The 17,508-nt window shown below is 49.4% G+C and overlaps 1 protein-coding gene across 1 annotated transcript in view; it reads left to right on the plus strand.

The window, feature by feature from the left end:
* The window catches only part of LOC119968939 (protein FAM162B-like), a 28,252-nt gene extending 16,402 nt beyond the window's left edge, over nucleotides 1-11,850 (plus strand). The window contains exon 4 of the mRNA XM_038801952.1: nucleotides 11,164-11,850. Within this exon, the coding sequence (XP_038657880.1) occupies nucleotides 11,164-11,265 (102 nt within the window). The 3' untranslated portion in view covers nucleotides 11,266-11,850. The remainder of the gene's footprint in view (nucleotides 1-11,163) is intronic.
* The last annotated feature ends 5,658 nt before the right edge of the window (nucleotides 11,851-17,508 follow it).

The following is a 17,508-nucleotide window of genomic DNA, read 5'->3' on the forward strand; positions in this document are numbered from 1 at the left end:
AAGACCCACGCTGAAGGGGGTCCTTGTCCCGCTTCAGGAGCAAAGAGATAATTGCCCTGGACATTGTCGGGTGCAAAGCCCCCCGCCTCCCTGGCCTCATTCAGGGTCCTCACCAGCAGCAGGCCCAGCAAATCTGAAAATTTCTTAAAGTTCCACCGGGAACCCGTCAGGCCTCGGCGCTTTCCCTGTCTGCATGCTTCCCAGCGCCTCCACCAACTCCTCCAGCTCAATTGAGGCCCCCAAACCCTCCACCCGCTCGTCCCCTACTCTTGGGAACTCCAGCTTATCCAAAAAGCAGTCCATCCCGCCTGCTTCCCCGGGGGGTACCGCCCGATATAGCCCCTCATAAAAGGATCTGAACACCCCTTTGATGTCCTTTCCACCCCGCACTAAGTTCTCACCCGCATCCGTGGCTCCCCCAATTTCTCTAGCTGCCTCCCGCTTCCGGAGCTGGTGAGCCAACATCCAGCTTGCCTTCTCCCCGTACTTATACACCGCCCCCTGTGCCCTCCTCCACTGCACCTCCGCCTTACAGGTGGTTAAAATGTCAAACTCCGCTTGGAGATGGCGCCACTCCCTCAGAAGCCCCTCCTCTGGGGTGTCTGCATATCTCCTATCCACCCTGACCATCTCCTCCACCAGCCTCTCCCTCTCGACCCTCTCCCCCCTCTCTCTGTGCGCCCGAATAGAGATCAGCTCCCCTCTAACTACTGCCTTTAGCGCTTCCCAAACCATCCCAACCTGCACCTCCCCATTGTCATTGGTTTCCCAGATACCCCTCAATACCCCTACGGATCCGACCGCACACTTCCTGCTCTGCCAAAAGCCCCACATCCAACCTCCACAGCGGGCGTTGATCCTTCCAATTCCCCAGCTCCAGGTCCACCAAATGTGGAGCATGATCAGAAAAGGTTATCGCCGATTACTCCGCCCCCACCACTCTTGGGATCAGCGCCCTGCTAAGCACAAAAAAGTCAATCCGGGAGTACGCCTTATGAACATGGGAGAAAAAGGAGAACTCCCTGCCCCCCAGCTTCAAAAACCTCCAAGGGTCCACCCCTCCCATCTGATCCATGAACCCCCTCAGCACAGAGGCCGCTGCCGGCCTCCTGCCCGTCCTAGACTTCGAGCGGTCCAGAGCCGGATCCAGCACCATGTTAAAGTTCCCACCCAGAATCAGTCTCCCTGTCTCCAGGTCCGGGATCAGGCCCATCATTCGCCGCATGAAGCCCGCATCATCCCAGTTGGGGGCATAAACATTAACCAAGACCACCCACTCCCCCTGAAGTCTCCCACTCACCATCACATATCGACCTGCACTATCCGCCACCACTTTGGACGCGATGAACGACATGCTCTTACCCACCAAAACTGCCATCCCACGGTTCTTTGCATCAAGCCCCGAGTGAAACACCTGTCCCACCCAACTCTTTCTTAGCCTCACCTGATCCGTAACCCTGAGGTGCGTCTCCTGGAGCACAGCCACATCCGCTCCCAGCCCCCTCAAATGAGCCAAGACCCGGGATCGCTTCACCGGACCATTCAGCCCCCTCACGTTCCATGTGACCAACCGAACCCGAGGGGCCGTTCCCTTCCCTCTACGCCGTCCCCTTCCCTCTATCAGCCATAGCCCTTCCTCGACCCACCACGTGCCCGGGGAACCCCCCAAGCCTGCTCCCCACGGTGACAAACCCCCCCCCCCCCTTCACCATCCAGTCCCTGCAGCAACAACCCAGCACCCCCCCTCTCCCCCTGCCCCCCCCACCCCCCCCCCCACCCCCCCAAGCTAGCTGCGTTACCCCCAACATTATACTTTCGTGAGCCAGCTGACTTCTGCTGACCCCGGCTACTCCCGCCATAACCACGACCCCCCCACCCGATGCAACACAGCCGCCAATCCCTCCCTCCCAGCGCTGGCCCCGCCCCCAATTCCTCTGGCACGGGAAGAAAGCCCGCGCTTCCAACCCGAGCCCCGCCCCTCGACCCAACACGCAGGAAAAAGATGGACACATGACCCACTGGGACCCCAGACTACTCCCCAACCCACCAGTGGAAAAAACCACAATAAATAACCAACAGCCCCGAAAGAACCCAAATAATCATAACTCAAATAGCAAAAACAAACAGGAAACAACCATCAGCAAACACAGCCACTATGGGCGAAAGGATACCCAAGAGGACAAAGCCTCCAAGCAAAGTACATTTCCCCCCCAGTCCTCAGTCCGAATCCAAGTTCTCAGCCTGGACAAAAGCCCAGGCCTCCTCTGGAGAGTCAAAGTAGAGCTGGCGGTCCTTGTACGTGACCCAGAGGCGAGCCGGCTGTAGAAGGCCAAACTTCACCCCCTTCCTGTGGAGCACTCCCTTCGTTCGATTGAAGCCAGCCCTTCTCCTCGCCACCTCCGTGCTCCAGTCCTTAAAAATCCGAACGTCCGTATTCTCCCACCTGCTGCTCCTCTCCTTCTTCGCCCACCTCAACACGCACTCCCAGTCAACCAAGTGGTGAAAACTGACCAGCACCACCCTGGGCGGTTCGTTCGGCCTGGGCTTCCACTGCAGCACTCGATGGGCGCCTTCCAGCTCCAGGGGACCATGAAACAACCCTGCACCCATCAGCAAGTTTAACATTAGGACCACAGGCCGCCAAATCCGAACCTTCCAGCCCCTCCGAGAGGCCCAAAATCCGTAGATTCTTCCGGCAGGAGTGGTTCTCCATCTCCTCCATCCTCGCCTGCCATTTCTTGTGCAGTGCCTCGTGCGACTCCACTTTCACTGCCAGGCCCAAAAGCTCATCTTCATTCTCAGAGGCCTTGTGCCGCAGCTCCCGAATCTCCCCGGCCTGAGCCGTCTGCGTCGCCACCAGTTTGTCCAGTGAGGCCTTAAACGGCTCCAGAATCTCGGCTTTGAGCTCCATGAAGGAGCGCTGAAGCAGCTCCTGCTGCTCCCGCGCCCGCCGCCATCTTGCCTTTTCTGCCTCTCGCCGTTCTCGGAGGTAAAACCGATTTTTGGACCGCTCCGCTGCGAGTCCAGTCCATCCACCGGCTGCTGGGCACACTGTCTGTGTTTCCCCCGGAGGAAAAGTCTAAACAGCGCCGTTGCAGGCTCTTAAAAGAGCCCAAAAATCCCAAAAAAGCGGGAGCTGCCGAACGTGCGGCTTAGCTCCGCATTGCCGCCCCCGAAAGTCCCTTGATTGAATATTACAACCCAAGCTCAGCTTTCTCTGCCTGAAGATCCAGCCCTTCTGTAAGCCATGTGGACAATAAGTGTACTTGTTTGGATCATAAAATGGTGGCTTGGCTTATGTCAGAAATGTTAAAATACTGGGGTGACATCTGCGGTGAACAAGCGATCGTCGAGTTTATTCAATGAAGAGTAAATGGATGCAAATAAATTGAAAGTACTTCAAGTAGTCCCAAGCTTCATACATGGTCATAGGACACAAATAATCTATATTATTGTCACAAATAGGCTTACATTAACACTACAATGAAGTTACTGTGAAAATCCCCCCCCCCCCCCCCCCCCCCGGCGCCTGTTCGGGTACACTAAGGGAGAATTCGGAAAATCCAATTCACCTAATAGCACGTCTTTCGGGACTTGTGGGAAATGAAACTAGCAAACTAAACTTATATTAGTGTATTCTGGCCAAAGGCACAAATTGTAATTTTATACTCAGCAAAGTATGCTTCCCAGGTCATAATCCAAATACTGGTTTTGAATTTCATACCTCCTACCATACAGGGAGAGCAACATATGCCTGTACTTGCATCGTATCTTCCCCATTCACAACATTTTCATCTGTCACAGAAAGACAAATCACAAGTTAACATACCCACCATTTGAAGCTCTTTGAGGATACAGTTAATGCATGTAAAATTGCACTGTCAATGTTAATTTATGGTTTGTAGTTGGCTATAAGAGTTAGAAGTTCACAGTTTTCAATATGCCATTCTGACAAAACAGTCATTTGAACTCCAACTGGAGCATTTACCTAAAATAATTTCCCAATTTATTTGGACCAAGAAATTGTCCATTTTATCAATTGCCACACTCGTCAAAAAAGGAAATGCCTTCTGTATTGTCAATGCTTAGACAGAATTTAATGGTCTCAGCAGTTCCCTTGCAAAAGGACCCATAGCAAACTGGTAACTAAGATATTTGATGATGTGAAACAATCCTTGCAACTGGATTGATAATTGCCATTCAGTGGAACCACAGAACACATGCCTGTTTCAAAAGTATTTGTCCAAAAATATGGTAACCACTGCGAAGATAGTTTCTTCTGCACAGTGACGATCTTTCCATTGCATGTTCTGATGTTACTGCTATGCTAAGTGAATAGATGAAGGGCCAATTGATTAGTTCCATTACTGGACATTTGTGAGGTGCTGTGGGCCACCAGTAGCAGCTTTATAATCTGTAATCTCGTGGCCCAGCACATACCTCATTGCTTGATCATCATCTAGCTGATCAAAATATAGTTGTAAAAAGGGGGAGTCGGATCAGCTTACAGAGGCGGCACGAACACAGCAGGCTGAATGGCTACAGCACAGAAGGAACTAATTCAGAGTCTGAGTGGCATAAAGAAGGGGAAGAGTGTGCTGGACAGAGCAAAAGCAGGGGATTTCAGCTATTTTGCTGAAAAAGTTAGCTACTTCCTAAGCCAAGTCAATCGGTACAATTATGATTCTGGCATTTATCTTACAATATAGAACAGTGCATAGATGCATGCTAAACACACAAAATGTGACAAATCTATGAAGTCAGTTACTGCCCTTTTTTTTAATAAACAATTTTATTGAGGTAGTTTTTGGCTTTGTAAACAGTTACTGACATCAACAGAAAGAAAGCAAAAAAGGCAAAAATGTGCAAACATCCACGTACACTCAATACTTCAGTTGTAACCTACTGCACAAGCCCGCTCCTCTCCAACCGGTACTACCTGCCAATTTATCCCCCCTACTCTACTCTACACTACACCCCCCCCTCCCCCTCCTCCCCCTGCTGACGCTCGCTCTCCCGCAAATAAGTCAATAAATGGTTGCCACCTTCGGGCGAACCCCTGTACAGATCCCCTCAAGGCGAACTTAATTTTTTCCATACCCAGGAAACTCGACATGTCCGCAAGCCACAACTCAGTCTTTGGGGGCTTTGAGTCCCTCCATGCCAATAGTATTTGTCGCTGGGCTATCAGGGAAGCAAAGGCCAAAACATCGGCCTCTTTCTTACCCTGGACTCCCGGGTCTTCCGAAACCCCAAAAATTGTCACCCCTGGACCCATCGCCACCCTTGTTTTTAGCACCCGGGACATGACGCCTGTAAATCCCTTCCAGTACCCCCTAAGCTTAGGGCATGCCCAAAACATGTGAACATGGTTCGCTGGTCCTCCCGTGCACCTAGCGCATTTGTCCTCTATCCCAAATAATTTGCTCATCCGAGCCACCGTCATGTGGGCCCGGTGAACGACCTTAAATTGAATCAGGCCGAGCCTGGGACATGTTGCGGTCGAATTTATCCTACTCGGGGCCTCTGCCCACAGCCCGTCCTCCATTTCCCCGCCTAGCTCCTCCTCCCATTTGAGTTTTAGTTCCTTCGTCTGGGACCCTTCCTCCCTCATGAGCACCTTATAAATATCAGAGACTCTACCCTCCCCTTCTTCCCCCCTAGAGACTATTCTGTCTTGGATCCCCCATTGGTGGGAGGCGTGGGAAGGATGGGACTTGTCTACGGACAAAGTCCTGCAACTGTAGGTACCTAAAATAATTTCCCCTTACCAGACCAAATTTCTCCTCCAAGCTCCTCAAACTCGCAAAACTCCCTTCCAGGAACATATCCCCCGCCCGTTGCCATGCTCGAAACCCCCATTCATACTCCCGGGGGCAAACCGATGATTGTCGCAGATTGGCGCCCAAACCGATGCCCCCATCTCCCCTACATGCCTCCTCCACTGGCCCCATATCCACAGGATCGCCACCACCACCGGGCTGGTGGAGTACCTGGCCGGCGGTAGAGGAGCCGTGACCAGGGCTGCCAGGCTGGAGCCCCTGCACGAAGTCGCCTCCACCCGCTCCCAGATAGACCCCGTACCCACCATCCACTTCCTTATAGCGATGTTGGCCGCCACTTAATCAAACTCGGCAAAGCCAGCCCTCCCTTGCTGCGGTTCCTCTCCAGCATCGCCGCCTTCACCCGCGGGGATTTTCCAACCCAGACAAAGCTCATGATCATCCTGTTAACTCTTTTGAAGAAGGACTGTGGGACAAAGATCGGGAGGCACTGAAAAACAAACAGAAATCTAGGGAGGATTGTCATCTTTACAGTCGGCACCCTCCCTGCCAGCGACAGCGGGAGTGCATCCCATCTCCGAAACTCTCCCTTCATTTGCTCCACCACCCTGGCCAAATTTAACAGCCTGCCCCAGTCTTGCGTCACCTGGATTCCGAAGTACTGGAAATTTTCCTCAACCAGCCTAAATGGTAGCCCTCTCAATCTGTTTTCCTGGCCTGTACCACAAACATTTCACTCTTGGCCATATTTAATTTGTATCCTGAAAACTGGCCGAACTTCCTCAACATTCCCAGTATCCTTCCCATCCCGGCCACTGGGTCCGACACGTACAGGAGCAGGTCGTCCACATAAAGAGAGACCCTATGTTCTACCCCGCCACTCACCATCCCCTTCCATCCCTCTGCGGCTCTCAGCGCAATTGCCAGCGGCTCTATGGCCAACGCAAACAGCAGCGGGGAGAGCGGGCAGCCCTGTCTGGTCCCTCGGTACAGCCTAAAGTACTCCGACACTTCTCTGTTAGTCCTGACGCTGGCCTTTGGGGCCTGATATAATAATTTGATCCAATTCACCAGTCCCTCCCCGAACCCAAACCGTCTGAGCACCTCCCATAGAAAGTCCCACTCCACCTGGTCAAAGGCCTTCTCTGCGTCCATCGCCACCACTACCTCCACCTCCCTGCCCGCCGGGGGCATCATTATCACATTAAGTAATCTTCTCAGGTTGGCTGCCAGCTACCTACCTTTCACGAACCCAGTTTGGTCCTCCCCAATCACCTCCGGTACGCAGTCCTCAAATCTAACCGCCAGTACCTTTGCCAGGAGCTTGGTGTCCAGATTAATCAGGGAGATTGGCCTGTAGGACCCGCACGCCTGCGGGTCTTTACCCCGCTTCAATATCAGTGATATAGTAGCTTGCGACATTGTTGGCGGCAGGGTCCCTCTGTCCCTAGCCTCATTGAAAACCCTCGCCAAGACCGGGCCCACCAGCTCAGAGAACTTCCTATAGAACTCTACTGGGTATCCATCCGGCCCCGGGGCTTTCCCCGATTGCATGGCCTTTAGGCCCCCCAATACCTCCTCCACTCCAATCGGGACCCCCAGCTCATCCACTCTCCCCCCCACCTACGGTTGGGAATGTTAACCCGTCCAGAAACCTTTTCATCTCCTCCGGTTCTTCCGGCGGCTCCGAAGTATACAGCTTGCGATAGAAGTCCCGGAATACCTTATTCAATCCTGCCGGGTCCTCCACTTTGCGCCCCTCCCCATCCATCACTCTACTTATTTCCCTGGCCGCCTCCCTCGTCCTGAGTTGCTGCGCTAAGTCTGCTAGCCTTTTTCCCATGCTCATACACCACGCCCCGCGCCTTCCTAAGCTGTTCCACGGCCCTACTCGTGGATAGTGCCTCCAGTTCCGCCTGTAGTCTCTGCCTCTCCCCGAGTAAAACCTCCCCCGGGGACTCCGCGTGTTCTTCATCTATCCAACCCATTTCCCTGACCAATGTATCCATCTCTGCCCTGTCTGCCTTGGCTCTGTGGGCCCCAATTGAGATCAGCTCCCCCCACACTACTGCCTTTAGCGCCTCCCACAGGGTCGCCGCTGAGACCTCCCCCGTGTCATTCACCTGCAAGTAATTTTGCATACACCTCCGATGCCTCTCACAGATCCCCTCCTCCGACAGCAGTTCCACGTCTAGCCTCCATTGCGGGCGTTGGTAGTTCTCCCCCCCCCCCCGCCCGATCTGCAGGTCTACCCAGTGCGGGGCATGGTCTGAGATAGTAATTGCCGAATATTCCGTGTTCTTTACCTCCCCTATACAATCCCTGTTTAGTACAAAGAAATCTATCCGAGAATATACTTTATGGACGTGCGAGTAAAACGAGTAGCCCCTTCCTGTCGGCTGTCTGGCTCTCCAGGGGTCCACTGCCCCCATTTGCTCCATAAACCCTTTCAGCTCCCTTGCCATTGCTGGGAGTCTACCCGTTCTGGGACACGACCGATCCAAAGCCGGGTCAAGGACCATGTTAAAGTCCCCCCCCATTATTAGCCTGCGAGAGTCCAGGTCTGGGATCTTCCCCAGCCTTCTTTTAATGAAGTCCACGTCATCCCAGTTTGGGGCATATATATTCACCAGCACCACTCTTCTCCCCCTCCAGTCTGCCCCGTACCATCAGGTATCTGCCCCCCCCCCTATCTGCGGCTATGCCCTCCGCCTCAAATTGCACCCGCTTGTTGATCATGATTGCCACCCACCTGGACTTCAAGTCTGAGTCAGAGTGGAAGACCTGGCTAATCCAGCCCTTCCTTAGCCTGGTCTGGTCAGACACTTTTTCAGATGTGTCTCCTGCAACATAATTACGCCCACCCTCAGAGCCCGCAAGTGCGCGAACACCCGTGCCCTCTTAACCGGCCCATTCAGTCCCCTGACATTCCAGGTGATCAGCCTGGTTGGGGGGCACAACCCCCCCACGCTGGTCAGCCATAGCCTTTCTTGGGCCGGCCCGTGCGTCGCGCCATTCCTGGCCCGCCTCTTGGCTGCCTCCACCCTCTACCTCCTTTCCAGTGCCTCTTTCAAGTCCCTCCCACGTCAGCAGAACACCCCCACCCCCCGCCCTCAACAACATCCCCCGATAGCCCCACCCCTGCCATCCACTGGCTGTGATCTTCTCTCCCCCCCCACCCCTCAACAACATCCCCCGATACCCCTGCCATCCTCTGGCTGTGATCTCCCCCCACCCCCCACCTGACTCCCTTGACTAGCCAATCTGCTAGCCCGGTGACTCATCACTCCGGCGCCCTCCTGTCTCATTCCCATTGTTTCCCTATCCCCATCTCCAACCCACTGGAGCAAACTCACTGGCACAAGAAGGCATGGACATCAACAAAACAAAAACCCCCCCAACCCACGTCCTTGGCCCCCCTTGTTGACCGGCACCCCTTAGTTACCGTGTTGCTCCAGTGTCCTCCGCAAGCCCCACAAAAAGTAAAAATACGCCCGATAAGGAAAAGACAGAAAAAAGAGAAAAAAACAAACCAGTTTCCATGAACAAAGGAAAGAGTCCCAAATGTTCCGTTTGGCACCTTTGACCCAGCAAACCGTTGAACAGCAGTCCAGGCCCATTTGGCGTACCTTCATACGGTAGTCCTCGGGCCCTAATTCGCGCCCGTGGGGCCTCTTTTCGGGACCAGCCCCATATCCCTCGCAAAGTCCATCGCTTCTTCAGGCTCGGAGAAGTAGTGGTGTTGACCCTGGTGCGTGACCCATAGACGAGCCGGGAACAGCAGACCAAACTTCACATGCTTCTTGAACAGCACCTCCATGACTTGTTTAAAGGCTGCTCGCCGCCGAGCCACCTCCTGGCTTAGGTCCTGGTAAATGCGGAGGACACTGTTGTTTCACATGTGGCGTGGTCCTTGTCCACGAACCTGTGGCACCTAATCACCATCGGGTGGGGGGGCGGGTCCGCCTGGCCGCCCCTGCCTCGCCTGCACTCTGTGCCCCCTCCAGCTCCGGCGGTCGCGGAAAGGCTTCGGCCCCCATCAGCTGCATCAATAGGTCTGCTACAAACGCTGCGGCATCAGCTCCCTCAGCCCCCACGGGGAGGCCGACCATCCTCGGGTTGTTCCTGCGGGCTCTATTCTCCAGTTCCTCCACTCTGTCCAGCAGTCTTCTTTTCCGCTCCTTCAGCCCGTCAACTTCTAGCGCAGCAACCGTCTGTGCATCCGCCTGCTCCTCCACCGCCTTTTCCAGCTCCTTAACCTTTAACATCTTGCGCATCCAGCCTCTGGTTCAGCTGATCCACTGCCTTCTGGAGTGGGTCCAAGCTGTCCCGCTTCAGCGCTTCAAAACTGAATTTCATTACCTGGAGCATGTTATCCAGCGCCTGCTGGATTGCTGAGTCCGGGGTCCGTGTGTCTGCCATCTTAGGTTCCAGGTAAGTTTCTTCAGCTCCTTGTCTTTGTCCCTTTTTTTCCTTCTTCTTCTGCCTCCTGGACTCCCGCTGTTCCATGTGCCGCAGCCCGCTCCTCAGCACTTTCACTGCCGCCTTCCTTCAGCTCCGTGGTCCCGCTATCGCGGGGAATCAGCCCCTAAACGCCCGCCGGAGTGAGAGCCCGCCGAATGTGCGGCTCACTTGGACATAGCCGCCACCGGAAGTCCCCCAGTTACTGCCCTTTTGCTGCTTTCTGCTCTTGGCTGTGTGATGGATGATGTCCTTAATAGTGCTGTAAAAAAATACATGTTTATCAATCACCTGTTTTCTTGGCACACATCAGACCATGGATGTGTTTGTAACTTTTTGATATTAGGATAATGTCTTAGACCATTGTAAGTTTGGTGTATCTTGTCTGAAATGCACTTGCTGGCTGAATTTAAGATAAGATTCCATAGAACTGAGCACATTTTGATCAGAAGGAAAAATATTGAACCAACATAATCATAGGAATGAAATGTTAAATGTTCTTTTCAAAGACCCTCACTACATCACTAAAATGCATGCTTCCAATTTAGATCTTCTGCCAGAAGATTCTGGTTTAGCTCACTCTGGTTTAGCTTGGGCTGGTTTAGCTCACTTAGCTAAATAGCTGGCTTAAAGCAGGCCAGCAGCACGGTTCAATTCCCGTACCAGCCTCCCCGGACAGGCGCCGGAATGTGGAGACTAGGGGCTTTTCACAGTAACTTCATTGAAGCCTACTTGTGACAATAAGCGATTTTCATTTTTCATTTTCAAGATTCATGATAAGTTTTGGTTCCTCACAGCAGTGAACACAATACTGTGTCACACTTTTGTAGAATCCAATAAAACATTTGGAATGTTTCAAAGTCTGAATAGATTTGGTACCTAAAAATGATAGCATACCATCTTTATTTTCCATGTACAGGCTGCGGATAGACATGAATCATTGTCTGCCATTAACATGGCGAAGAAAGCCAGGTGGAAAAAGGAAAGACAACAGGAAGCAGACGTTGCTAAAAAGGAATGATTAAATGTGGACTGAAACAGAGGATGGGTTCCAATCTTGAAAACCTGAATCTCCACATTTTTGCCATGTTGACACCAGCCTCATCAGTAGAATGTCAAAATACTTTACCTCTTTTGAAGAAGCTCCAGAATTCCCCAATGTGATTAGTTCATTAAAAAATAAACACTTTTTATACTAATTTAATTCAGATTAACAGGATTAGTATACAATTGCTGTAGCTGCAAACTTTATATGGAATTTCTGACATTGAAAAGTCAGCTGCAATACAATTAAGCAGCATCACAAGAATGATCAAGTTGTGGACTAAATGATCAAGTTGTAGACTATGTTCTGCATTTGATCACACTTATTAAAAGGGAAGTAATCCTAGTAAAGTACTCTCAGTATTTCCTAGCTGTATTTAAACCTTTCTATTTCATCAAACCTAGTTGAACTATTTTCCCTGGGTTCTACAAAGTAGAAGTCAAGTCTTGCTGTAATAACAGCCACTCCTAGCAAGCATGCCTATTTATTTCTGCTTTAATTTAATGTTTTTCTGGATCAGAAATTAAAATAATCCAAATAAATTACCACTTGTTAATTTTATTCAATGTATTGCCAATATATTGAACAATAATTTACTATTACTTACAAACTTGGAGTATTCTAGATGCTGAATCCTCACTTATGGATGAGAGGGAATGGTCCTCGCACAGCACCATGTGAAGGGTGCAGGTAATCTTAAGAGTTGCTGAGTTCTGTCATGGAGGGACTAGCCTATGGTTCTCTTCGCTCGCTCTCATTTTTCATCCAACAGGTAAAAGACCATTACATTATGCCTCATCCGTGCCCTTCATTTGCTAAGACTGACTTACATGACTTCAGCGTTCTACAGAGTGGGTCTCTTTTTTTAAAAAAAAAGCTGTCCTCTGGTACAATAAAGATAAAGAAAACGCAATAGTATCAATATATCTACTAGGTTAGAACTATAGAAGTCGTCTTGTATGATTACAGTTTGCGTGGCCTTGTAAATTATTATTCTCTTCATATTTTCTCCCAAATTTACATCCGCAATACATCCAACAATAAATAATAAGCAGTAACAAATACAATGTCAATCCCCATATCATCAACAATCCCATCCTCCCATCAAACCCCCAGACAGCAGCCCGCATGTTAACATAAACAAACAACAAAAAGGAATCAGGAATCATCCATAGTCACCATTAACACATACAGTCCCGTGTCCCCCCCCGGTCCCCCCCGCAATGTTCGATGTTATCCAATTCTTCAAAGTGCATAATGAATAACGCCCATGAATTATAGAACCCTTCTATCCTTCCCCTCAGTTCAAACTTAACCTTCTCAAGAGTTAAGAATTCCAACAGGTCCCCCCGCCACACCAACAAGATCCGCCTTCAGGCGATCAGTGAGGCGAAGGCTACATCTGCCTCAGCACCCGTTTCCAACCCCGGCTGGTCCGACACCCCGAATATGTCCTCCCGAGGGCCCAGGTCCAGTTTTACATGCACCACTTTAGAGATTACCCTAAAAACCTCCTTGCAGTAATCCTCCAAAACATATGAACATGTGAACGTGGTTCGCAGGTCTCCCCTCCCACCTCCCGCAACATTCTCACACCTTCTACCCCACTCAAAAAGCCAGCTCATCCTCGCCCTTGTGAGGTGTACTCCATATATCACCTTCAGCCGTATCAGCCTAACCTCATGCACGAGGTGGAGGTATTCACTCTCTGGAGCATCTCACACCAAGAACCCCTCCCACTTTGCTTAGATCCCTTCCAGTGATGTCTTCTCCTCTTCCAAAATAGCCCATAAACCGCCGACACTACCCCCTTCTCCAGTCCTCCTGTCGTCAGCACGTCCTCCAGCAATGTGGAAGCCAGCTCCATTGGGAAGCTCTGTATCTCCTTCCTGGCAAAATCTCGAACCTGCATGTATCTAAACATTTCCCCCTGCTCCAGCCCATACTTTGGTACCAGCTCCTTCAATCCTGCAAACCGACCCCCAAGAAACAAATCTTTTAGTGTCTTACTCCCCTTCTCCCAATTTTGAAAATTTCCATCCCACTTCCCTGGCTCAAATCTGTGGTTCCCCCGAATCAGCATTTCCCTTGACCCTGCCCCCCCCCCCCCCCCCCCCCCCCAACGCGAAGTGTTGGCAAAACTGCCTCCAAATTGTCAATGAAGCTATTGATACCGGACTCCCTAAGTATTTCCCCAGGGCCATCAGGAGCGGCACTGTTGCTGGTGCCATCAACCCCGACCCCCTACACAAACTCTCCTCCATTCTGACCCACAGGGAATCAACCCCTCTGACCCAGCTTCGCACCTTCTCCACATTCGCCACCCAGTAATAATACATCAGGTTCGGAAGACCCAAACCCCTGCCTTCCACTCTGTAGCAGCACCTTTCCAACTCATGATTCTAGCTTTTTAATGACTTACTGCAGATCATTGCCTTTTAAAACAGATTCTACAAAAAGTAGTTTGGTAGTACAGAAATTGACTATTACTGAAAAATTACATTTTGCCAAAGCTTTTTGTCTTGCACTCATAGGGCAATTTCAAAAATACTAATCTTTGCAGCAAAGAACATATAGACACATTGGATAAAAGCAAATTACTGCGGATACTGGAATCTGAAACGAGAGAGAAAATGCTGGAAAATCTCAGCAGGTCTGGCAGCATCTGTAGGGATGGATTGGGCTGGATTCTCCAATTCCCGACGATGTGGAGAATCCCTGATGACGCAGAAATCAGAGACTATGTCGATTTGTGATGCTCTGCCTCCTGAAAAGCAGTGTACTCTAGGAGTACGCCGCATGCTGTATCAGCGGCCTCAGGCCATTGCCTGAGGCCTGCCCTGCGATGCTCCGTCCCCGAGCGGCCGAGTTCCGGACAGCATGGGATTCTATGGTCTCATCTATCAGGAACCACAGTGGCCGATCCGCGGGCAGGGGGGGCATTATTCGGGGCTGGGCACACTGTGGGGGGTGGTCCGGGGCACACGAACCAGCCGAAGGGGACTATTTTTGCGGGCCGGGTCTGCGGACTGAGTCGCCTTGAAGCATGACGCATGCGTGGCCACGGACCCGGCAATGCTCCGGCCGTAACGGCAGCTGGAGCTGGGAGCTCTATACTGCTTGGCTGCTAGACCCCCCGAAGCAGGGAATCGGTGGCCGTTTTGCGCCAGTTTTCACACCGGCATGGGGACTTAGTCTCCCAAACAGAGAATCCAGCCCATTGTGCCTGTTTCAGCTAAATGATGGCCATTTACTGATTCATTCCACAGGCAATGCCTTAACCAAAGTCAGGTGGTGTGGTTTGAATGTCATACAGTGCATGGCAGTTAACTGTCAGTCGCCATCAACTGGTCCATTCTCCATGGCAACAACTCTGCCAAGTGACAAAATGTCTTTTTTCAGTAATCTACAAAAACAGTTAACTACATTTGGAAATTGAAATCCAAAAATAGATTTGATTCTTTAATACCTTTGCTTGTATCCCTGACAATAACTGAATAGAAATGCTGCCGAACAAACTCACTCATCCTTTCCTTTTCCATACTCTATTTATGTTCAATCATCTTTAGCAGCATTGTGATTCACTTGGCTTGACTTTTCAGTTAGAGATGTGAAGTTATGCACTTTGGTAGGAAGAATAAAGGAGCTGAATATTATTTAAATGGAGAACGACTGCAGAAAGCTCACCAAGGGGGTTTTGGGGTCCTCATGCATAAATGACAAAAGGCTTGCATGCAGGTTCAACAAGTAATAGAGAAGGTAACTGGAATGCTGGTCTTTATATCAAAGGGAATGGAATATAAAAATAGGGACATCTTTCTAAAACTATACAAGGGACTAGTTAGACCATGTCTGGAATACTGTGAACAGTGTGGTCCCCTTATCTAAAAGATATACTGGTTTTGGAGGCAGTCCAGAGAAGGTTTACTAGTTTATTGATAATGCAGGCTTAAATCTGTAGCAAAACCATATACAAATTGTGAGCTAAAGCTAAAAATGTATTCAACTATTCGTCTGAATATGTAATCCATTATTTAGTTTTAAATGGGAGCCAGTCAAACGTTGACTTGTTTTGTAACCCGAGACTTGATTGACCAGAGGATTATTTCAAGTCAATCTATCACTTTTAAATCACTGGTGGAATCGGAGTTCAAAAAGGTGTGAAATGTACAACTTTTCCTACAATTGAGATTCTACCCAAGCCATGAAATTAAAGAGCCATTTTTTAAAATACAGAAATTCCTACCACTGAAGCAAAGGAAGCCAAGGAAATTGTTCTGTTCATTTGTAACTAAACAATAGACATCAATCTATTTTAAGCACTTGCTGGATTTTATGCATTCATATCAAAAGTATGAATTTCCTTGGCATTATAAAGACATTTAAAGAAACACTGCAGCAACATTGGTGTAGTCACCATTTCTGAAATACCTAATTCAATAGCAATGTGCAATTAATTGGTTTAGATTTTGAATCTCATAGATTAGTGTGTCCATATTACAGAAAAGACTAACAAAGGGGTTCTCAAATTTTTGAGTCATAGTCCCATAGAATCATTGAATTTACAGTGCAGAAGGAGGCCATTCGGCCCATCGAGTCTGCACTGGCTCTTGGAAAGAGCACCCCCACCCTATCCCCATAACCCAGTAATTCCACCCAACACTAAGGTCCCATTTTAATGCTAAAAATGCAGAAGATCACTAATGCTTTCTGTATAAAATTTAGTTATACAATTGAACATATTTAAATCTTGCACTCATAAGGACAGAATGCCTGGACAAATTTAAATCTATTTTGCATGAGAAGAGTTCCGATTGGTTGGCATGTCATGGTATTGCGATGGGGAATGCAGGGAACTACTGTCCCCCACACTTCTTTAATTCAAAAAGCACACAATGCCTGGACATATTCCTTTTGCCTGCAGAGAACACGTCCCTGCATATGAATATATCGAGCTTCTAAGAAAGCATAAGTGAGCCACATTGTGAGCCCAACTGATAATCTTAAATTGGTTGTAATTCTTGCTGAGCAATCCTGGCTGCACTAAGTGCTGTTTAATTGCAGAATCACATCTAACATTTGATGTTATGTTCTGAATTTTGCAAACATGGGTTGGTTAAGTACGATCAATACTCTGCCGAGTGTGAACAGCTGAAGGGACCTGCTGTTTGCTACAATCTGCCAATCATTGGGAAGTCTTCCCCAGGTACTGAAATTCATATATCACATTACATCTCCCTGTGATAAGAAGGATGCATTTTTGACTTGACAGCAGCATTCTGTTAGTGGAAAATGCCACTCAGTGTATTAGGCCCAATGTTCATTTTGAAGCAAATTGGTAATGCTAAAGTGAGACAGTCCCATGCGCAAGTGAAGATAAAACTGAACAGATTGTAGCCATAATAATCTGGGAAAGTGAAAGAATACCTTGAAAAATTCCTCTCAGACCATCAAAAGCAATCCAGGAGAGCACTGGACTAAACTTTATCTGTAAATTAGAAACATAGAAAATAGGAGCAGGCCATTCGGCCCTTTGAGCCTGCTCTGCCATTCAATATGATCATGGCTGATCCGCTTATCTCAACGCAATACTCTAGCGCTCCCCCTATATCCCTTGATACCTTTAGATTCTAGAAATCTATCTTTTGCTTTCTTAAATATATTCAGTGATTTGTCCTCCAGTCTTCTGTGGTTGAGAATGCCACAGGTTCCATCACCTTCTGAGTGAAGAGATTTCTCATATCAGTCCCAAATGGTTTATCCCATGTCCTGAGACTGTGACCCCCTTTTGTAGACACCCAGCCAGAGGAAACAACATCCTTGCATGCAGTCTGTCCTGCCAGAATGAAATGTGCTTCAATTAGATCCCTTCTCATTATTCTAAATTCCAATGCATACAGGCTCAGCCCACCAAATCTCTCCTCAAAAGGCAATCCTATCATCCCAGGAATCAGTCTGGTGAACCTTCACTGCACTCACACTGTGACAAGTCTATCTTTTCTTAGATAAGGAAACAAAAACTGCACACAGTAGTCTAGGGGGTGGTCTCACAAAGGCCATGCAGTAAGCTGGAGCTTGTGTGCTCAAGTCCTTTTTCAATGAAGGCCAACATACCGTTTGCCTCAACTGCTTGTTTTCAGTGACTGGTGTACAGACATCCATATCCCTTTATGTCAATATTTCCCAATTTATCACCATTTAAATGACACTCCACCATTC

The sequence above is a fragment of the Scyliorhinus canicula genome, chromosome 7 (genome assembly GCF_902713615.1).
Source record: "Scyliorhinus canicula chromosome 7, sScyCan1.1, whole genome shotgun sequence".
NCBI lineage: Eukaryota > Metazoa > Chordata > Chondrichthyes > Carcharhiniformes > Scyliorhinidae > Scyliorhinus > Scyliorhinus canicula.